At 46.1% G+C, this 8,028-nt stretch overlaps 1 protein-coding gene across 2 annotated transcripts; it reads left to right on the forward strand.

Annotated features, from left to right (window-relative positions):
* Window positions 1-426: 426 nt before the first annotated feature.
* On the forward strand, window positions 427-5,566 carry LOC118586030 (3 beta-hydroxysteroid dehydrogenase/Delta 5-->4-isomerase type 1). Of its 2 annotated transcripts, XM_036191100.1 has the most exons (3): window positions 427-571; window positions 2,731-2,895; window positions 4,755-5,566. In XM_036191100.1, exons 1-3 carry the CDS (start codon window positions 427-429, stop codon window positions 5,564-5,566), a joined length of 1,122 nt encoding a protein of 373 aa, XP_036046993.1. The 2 variants fall into 2 exon arrangements, with proteins under 2 accessions (XP_036046993.1, XP_036046994.1); XM_036191101.1 differs by lacking the exon at window positions 2,731-2,895.
* Window positions 5,567-8,028: the final 2,462 nt, after the last annotated feature.

An 8,028-nucleotide genomic window follows, 5' to 3' on the forward strand; every position in this document is an offset into this window, starting at 1 on the left:
TTAAAATAAAGTCTTTCTCACAACATAGCCTTGAAGCTGACATTTCTTTCTGTGTCAAGAACAAAGGATATAACAGGTCACATTAGTCACTGGGAAGGAGGGATCACAGAAAAGAATAAATAATGACCCCAAAGAAGGCATGAGTCAAAGTATGATGAATCAAGAGACCAGTGCATAAAACTCAGGTGCTGAGGGCTGAGGCCAGCAACACCCTGACCCTTCCATTCTCTCTCTAACAGTCTAGCAGGGTGGAACACTGCATTTATTTTAGGCCCTTGGTGCCGGTGAGGACAGTGTTTGCACAAATTGGGTAGAGTGAATGCAGGGAATACTGGAAAACAGTTCTCATTGGCCCTCTTTTCTAGTCCTTTCCAGGGTCACCTGCATCACACCTGAGGCCACTGAGCTCTGCTTCCTGTGTTGACCATGCCCGGGTGGAGCTGCCTGGTGACAGGGGCAGGAGGGTTTCTGGGCCAGAGGATCATCCACTTGTTGGCTCAGGAGAAGGATCTGCAGGAGGTCAGAGCCCTGGACAAAGTCTTCAGACCAGAAGCCAGGGAGGAATTCTCTAGTAAGTAAGCCAGAGGCTGCTTGTGTGATGGCTGTGAATGCTGACTGGACATTGAGGGGCTCAGTGACTAGCCAACTCAGAGTACTTGGAGCATAACTCTTCTCCCATGCTCACACTCATCAGGAAGAATCATGACAACACAGCATAAACTACATCACACAGCTGTTGGGAGGCTAAAGTCTGGCTTATCCCAGATCTAGAGAAGGCGGCCATGAGGGCCGCTGATGGACCTCCAGGCCTCTGGCCCTCTTCTGGTTGGGAAATGTCCCCTCTGTTCTCTTTTTCTAATGTGCTATTTTGGATTTATAGATTTGTGCTATTGTAGATTTGTGTACTGCTCCACAGCATCAGCAAGGTTCTGGGGTTGGAGACCTCATCAGTAGATTACTGCCTTTCCTACTTGTCCTGGAGCTGGCTGACAGGCTGTTCCATTTCTTATTATATTTTACAGAGGAAAGCCATACAGCATCCTCCTGTGGAGTTGGAAAAATAAAAAAGTGAGGCTCTTTAAGAGAGAGGGGGGAGGGAGGAAGGGAGCAGAGAATGAGAGCCTGCATCAGGGAGAACACACACAGGACAGTACAAAGAACAGAGTCAGGTGAGGGCCAGCAGGGCCGCAGAGGCCTCTCCAGGATTCCTCCAGTGTCTTTCCAAACATTCCTATCTGTTTCATCTTGACAAAGAAAATGACGGCAGACTTTGCTTGAGCAGCAGGTAATTCTCTGCTGAAATCGCTATACCTGGGGTAAGGGCAAAGTCTAAGTTGAAAGTGTGGTTTCCCAGCAGCCTTATCATCTTCAAGATAACCCTGCCGGGAACATGGAAAATGGCTCAGGCATGAGGACTATAGCCTAAGTTTTTCTCAGGTCCTGCCTGGCCCCACAGTCATTCATTCCTCTGGTCCATCCAGGCCCCACGGTCCCTCAGCCCCTTATAAAATAATCATTCAAAGACTTACTATTAACTACCAATTGTATGGCCTACAGCGGGCCTCTTGCTAGCTAGCCCTTATATCTTAAATTAACTCATTTCTATTAATCTATATTTTGCCACATGTTCCCTGGCTTTACCGGTCTGCTGGAATGTTGCTCCTTGGGTGGCAGGCTGATGTCTCTCCAGATTCAGGATTTCTCTTTCCTGTCTCTCTCCTTCGATTTCCCTCCTTCCTCTAAGCTGCCTTGCTGTAGGCCAAAGCAGCTTATTTATTAACCAATGGGAACAACATATATTCACAACATACAGAAAGACATCCCCAGCAAAGGACAGTATCAGGAGCTGGTGTAGGTTGTATGTGTCACAATGCTAATTTTATGGGATAATTTAGCTGCTGGCAAGGCAGTCAGTGTCATCCTATGGATGTCAGAGAAGCATGAGGATACTGATTTATCCACTGCCCTGGCTTAGGGTCTGCAGTGCAGGTCTCTTAGAGGCTGGCTGGTGTGCAATGCACACTGCTGACATCTGCCATATGCTGACAGGCAAACCCATCATAGGAGCCCATTCTGAGTTCTCTCACTGGGCCTCCAGTTTCCTCTTTGGAATTGAACTCACTCTTCATTTGTGCTCAGCCCAGACTCAGAAAGTATCAAGATCTGTCAGGGGAAGAGGTCAGTTTTCCATCTTCTTGTCCCCTTCCGGGTCCTCCTCAATGGAACTCTGGAGGACACAATCTGATTAACCTGTTGCTTGCCCAGGTTACTCTTATGTCTTCATGCCTGTCCATTTGTAACCTGAGGGCACAGCTTAGCAGAGCAGGACTCTGCCTCTGTTTCTCCTTCAGTGAAAATCCACAAGTGATTCCCCATTCTCTATCAATTAAATCCTAATTCTCCCTTTTTACATTTGACTGCCAACATCTCTCTGGTTGTTTTAATCACTGTATGAAATCTCATAATCTGTTTTTCATGTACAAAGCACAAATCTCATCTCCCTGCTCAGATTCATTTTCTACAAATGGAGGGGTAGACATGAATGCTTCCTCCTTCCCTACAAATGTTACATTCTGATTGTTGAGCATTTATTGTTCCTTCAGTAGAAAGGCCTCCTCCCCAGGATCTCTTCACTCTGGCTGCCCTTGAAGGCCTAGGTCACTGATACTGTGTCAGGAAACTTCCATCCTGTGCAGAGAGCTTCCCAATGACCTGCTTTGTGTTCCTCAGAGCTGCAGACAAAAGCCAAGGTGACAGTGCTGGAGGGAGACATTCTGGATGCCCAATGCCTGAGGAGAGCCTGCCAGGGCATCTCTGTTGTCATCCACAGCGCTGCTGTCATTGACGTCTCAGGTGCCATTCCCAGAAAGATCATCATGGATGTCAACCTGAAAGGTACAGTGTTCAGGAAGATATGGAACAGGTGGAAAAATGAAAACAGAAAAACAGGGGTTTTGGGGGGTCCTCCTAATTTGAAACATCTGCTGTGCTTGCTCACCTCTCTCAGAGAGTAGAGCTCACAGCTCTTCGTCTCAATATTTCTTTAAATTTTTATTTTATTTTTAGTTTCTGCCTGCATGCATGTTTGAGCACCGTTTGCATGCTGGCTGCCCATGGGGTGAGAAAAATGCATTAGATCCCCTAGAAATGGGGTTACTGATAGTTGTGAGCAGCCATGTGGGTAGTAGGAGTCATACAGATTCTCTGGAAAAGCAAACAACCAGCGCTCTTAACCGATTTGCCATCCCTCCTTTCCCTAGTCTCAACAGTTCAGTGAGGAAAACAGGCTAAGAGGGGAAGGACCATGATCAGGACCCCCGAGGCATTAAGAGAATGAAGACTGAAGCTCACACTCCTGTCCCTTCAGCTGCTAGAAAAGTTGTCCATCTCCATGCCAGTGCAACTGGACTCCAAGTCCAGATCCTCAGTTTCCATCTACCCACTGCCCGGCTTCCAGGACAGCTCCAGACCTGACAGGTGTGAGCCAGCACAGCATGTGGTCTTTTCCTTCTGTGAGAGCCACTCTGCCCATCTGCACAGACATGGCAAAGCTTCCCCACAGATGTCTGCAGGAAAGAATGACCCAGCACTTCCCTGCCCACTCTAGTTTTTCAGGAGTCACTATTTCCCTTGTCTTTAACAATAGCTTCTCAGCCCACTGTGGATCTCCTCTGGAGGAAGTAGGTAATTCCCTTTCATTGGTGTCCCTTTCTGCATTATTGCTTTTTAATATAAGTTAGGGTGAAACAGGTAAGTTTGCTTGGGATTTCTATGTAATACCCTCACCTGAGCATCAAGGACCAACTCTGTATCACCATTACACCCTCTGAAAAGCTGCCCGAAGCGTTCCTTATGTTGACTTTCAATTTGGACACTCCAAGACGCCTTTAGAAAAGAAAAAAAAATTGAATAGAATTTCATGTAACATCTCAAAAACATCCTTTCTAGTTTTTAATACATCTCCCTGAAGTGGCACACACATACCTGCAGGAAGGTATGCCCCTCACCTGTAGCAATTACCTGTTGGTTTCCCAGCAACAGAAGATGGGAAATGACAGGGATAGGGGTTAAGGCATTATTTTACCAAAACTTTGTCACATACTGAGAAAATGTTTCACAACGATGGTTATCCAACCCCTACCAGGAATCAAAGCCTAAATTTAATTGGCAAATATATTTAACTTAAGATAAGGAAGTTGTTTCTCTAGGAAATCAAGTTGCAGAGGACCTTCTAATATTAATAAATGAATGAATTATAATAATAGTAACTCCCACAGAGGACATTCATTTCTTCCTCAAGGGAGGATGCCCTTGCCTCTCCTCCAGGATCTTCGGGTCTGCATTGTCTGCAGTGTTCTGTCATTCCAGGAAGGACCAGTACAAGGCACACATTCTTTTTCAGCTCTCCACCAGGCTCAACAGAAAATAGTGAGACTATATGAACAGCAAATACATGTTCTTAAAGCTATGTTGCCAAAGTACAACTGTAAGAAGCCTTTCTTCTCCACCAGAATCAAAGGATATAGCCATAAAAGGAAACATCTTTTAAGGCAGAAAGTCTAGAGCCCTTGGCTCCCAGATGGTAGGTGTTACCCCTGTCCTTTTTTATTGCCCATGTGCCCATGCCATGGTTGTGCTGATCCTGGAACAGGACAGACTCCACCAGGGAACTGGGATTAGGGTGTAAATGAACAGGAATCATGTGGAATCCTGGGTTTATTTCCTGAGAATGACTATGTGTTGTCTGTGATTAGGTACCCAGAACCTGTTGGAAGCCTGTGTCCAGGCTAGTGTGCCAGCCTTCATCTACACCAGCTCAGTCGATGTTGCAGGGCCCAACTCCTACAAGGAGATAGTCCTGAATGGCCAAGAGGAAGAACAACGTGAAAATTCATGGTCTGATCCATACTCATACAGCAAAAAGATGGCTGAGAAGGCAGTGCTGGCAGCCAATGGGTGCAGCCTGAAAAATGGTGGCATTTTGCATACTTGTGCCTTGAGACCTATGTATACCTATGGGGAAAAAAGTCCATTAATTTATGTTATAATTGTCAGGGCCCTCAATAATAGTGGTATTCTTGATGTTATTGGCAAATTTTCCACAGTTAACCCAGTATATGTGGGTAATGTAGCCTGGGCACACATTCTGGCTGCCAGGGGCCTACGAGACCCCAAGAAGTCACCAAGCATCCAAGGTCAGTTCTATTACATCTCAGATGACACCCCTCACCAAAGCTATGATGATTTAAACTACACTGTGAGCAAGAAATGGGGCCTCCGCTTTGATTCCAGTTGGAGCCCTCCTCTGCCCATGATCTACTGGCTTGCCTTCCTGCTGGAAACAGTGAGCTTCCTGCTGCGTCCAATCTACAACTTCCGGCCTCCATTTAACCGCCACTTGATCTCACTGTCAAATAGTGTGTTCACCTTCTCCTACAAGAAAGCTCAGCGAGATCTGGGCTATGAACCACCTGTCAGCTGGGAGGAAGCCAGAGAGAAAACTTCTCAGTGGATCGGGTCACTAGTGGAGCAGCACAAGGGGACACTGAACACAAAGTCTCAGTGATGTGACCATGGCGGGGACATGGCCCTGGGTGCTGTCACTTGGTAGTTGCCAGGTTCTGCAGAAGAGATAGAAGCACAGCACAGGTTCTGCTGCCTCCCTTTGACACAGAGACCGACTTGGTGTCTTCCTCAAGTCATCAGATGCTTTGGCAGTCACTGGCCCAGACACAGGCTTTCTTCCCCCAGCACCTGCCCACAGACACAGGGCTGCTGTGTCTCAGCTGCGGTGCCTAAAGGGTTCAGCAATTACAATTTCCCTCCACTAGGAGTACAGGATTGATTTTCTTTCCATTCTCAAGTCCTAGATCACATCCTGCCTTGAAAACCCCATTGCTTTATGAAGCTCAACAGAAATAGCAATAAAAATTGCAATGCCTTTCTTGGAGACAGCATCTTTCTATTACTGGCCATTGTAGTTAGAATTTTCCTGCCTGGCCCAGTCAGAACAAATCTCTCTCACCTGCCAGGCCCATAGACGCTCAGACCCAATCAAGTAAACACACAAAAACTTACATTGTTTACAAACTGTATGGCCGTGGCATGCTTCTTGTTATCTAGTTCTTCTATCTTAAATTAACCCATTTCTATTAATCTATACTTTGCCTCTTGGTTCGTGGCTTACCTGTACCTTTAAATCTTCATTGTCCTGGTGGTGGCTGGCACGTCTCTTTGTCCCAGCCTCCACCTCCCAGAATGCTCTTCTCTCTTGTCCCGCCTATATTTCCTGCCTGGCCACTGGCTAATCAGAATTTTATTTATACAGAGCGATATCCAAAGCAGGGCATTGTTATGACTACCCTCTATAGCCAGGCTTGTCACTTCCAGATCACAAATGGAACCTGGAAATGGCATTTTCACACAGGAAGTATGAATTTGAGCTTGGGCTTAACCACCATGTAGGCACTGATGACATTTTTGACATAGATTACCTCCTTTCTTACATTCCAGACAGGGATCCCAATCCCATGTCATGTATGAGAGATCTTCCTATCCACCCCCCTGATGGGATGATAGAATGTTCACTTCAACAGTGACTGAGGAGAAATGCCTGATCTTATCTGTAGACCTTGTAGCCTGCAATTGCTTTTTATAGGGGCAGCAGCTCTGAAGAGTAGGCTTTTCCTCATTAGCAGAGCTCCAGCTCTCTTGGCCTCCTTTCTGCCTACCTAGACCTACACACAAGGCTCCCCAGAACCTTGAGGGGTACCTGAGAGATGTGTAATCCTTAACAAATGGCCCTGGAGCGAAAAGCAAGAGTGGGAAAGACACTCAGCCCTCACCTCAAAGTCAGTGTCGTGGAAGACTCTAGAATACACCTGGATACGTTTGTGATAGATATTTTAGTCATTAATAACCCCATATTTCTACCTTAAAATTTACACAATAAAGACAAACCTGAGTTCCTGGAAGGTTAAAAGGAACAGAACAGAATCATCCAAACTTGTGTTCCTACTCAGCCTTGAATCTGAAAGAGGTTTCCTCCTATTTATTTAATTTCCACTCCTTATTTCTTGCATTTCTCCATCTCACTTCCACAGGGCCTCTTCTGACTTGTACTTCTTTATTTCCTTCCATTTCTTCCCTTTGCTTACAATATTCTCTGAGCAGAGGAAGCCAGTCAGGACATGTGTAGTAACCTAAATGAGAACACAATTTTTTTTTAAAAAAAATTTACTTTATTTTATTTCATACAGATATTTGTGTTTTAATTTTATACATCAGCCATGGGTTCCCCTGTCCTCCCCTCTCCCGCCCCTGTCCCCACCTTCCCCCAGCCCCTCCCCTCCATTCCCATCTCCTCCAGGGCCAAGACTCCCCTGGGGATTGAGCTCAACCTGGTAGATTAAGTCCAGGCAGGTCCAGTCCCCTCCTTCGAGGCTGAGCAAAGTGTCCCCACATAAGCACCAGGTTCCAAACAGCCAGCTCATGAACTAAGGACAGGTCTGTGTCCCACTGCTTGGGTGCCTCCCAAACAGTTCAAGCTATTCAACTGTCTCACTTATCCAGAGGGCCTGATCCAGTTAGGGGCTCCACAGCCTTTGGTTCTTAGTTCATGTGTTTCCATTAGTTTGGCTATTTGTCCCTGTGCTTTTCCAATCTTGGTCTCAACATTTCATACTCTTACAATCCCTCCTCTTTCTCGACAATTGGACTCCTGGAGCTCCACCTGGGGCCTGGCCATGGATCTCTGCATCCACTTCCATGGATTATTGGATGAGAGTTCTAGTGAGACAGTTAGGGTGTTTAGCCATCTGATCACCAGACTAGGTCAGTTTGGGCTTTCTCTCTACCATTGCCACTAGTCTACAGTGGAGGTATCATTGTGGATTTCTGGGGTCCTCTCTAGCACTTTTTTCTTCCTGTTCTCATGTGGTCTTCATTTATCATGGTCTGTTATTCCTTGTACTCCCTTTCTGGAGAACACAACTATTAACTAAAGATTAATCAACAGTTGTCAGCTCA

This window comes from Onychomys torridus, chromosome 6 (genome assembly GCF_903995425.1).
Source record: "Onychomys torridus chromosome 6, mOncTor1.1, whole genome shotgun sequence".
Lineage (NCBI taxonomy): Eukaryota > Metazoa > Chordata > Mammalia > Rodentia > Cricetidae > Onychomys > Onychomys torridus.

Bases quoted from the DNA above. Each gene is read 5' to 3' on its own strand.
- LOC118586030 (XM_036191100.1), top strand. From the start codon at position 427: ATGCCCGGGTGGAGCTGCCTGGTGACAGGGGCAGGAGGGTTTCTGGGC. The intron at 572-2,730 runs GTAAGTAAGCCA...TGTGTTCCTCAG, and splicing joins AGCCAGGGAGGAATTCTCTA to AGCTGCAGACAAAAGCCAAG. The intron at 2,896-4,754 runs GTACAGTGTTCA...GTCTGTGATTAG, and splicing joins CATGGATGTCAACCTGAAAG to GTACCCAGAACCTGTTGGAA.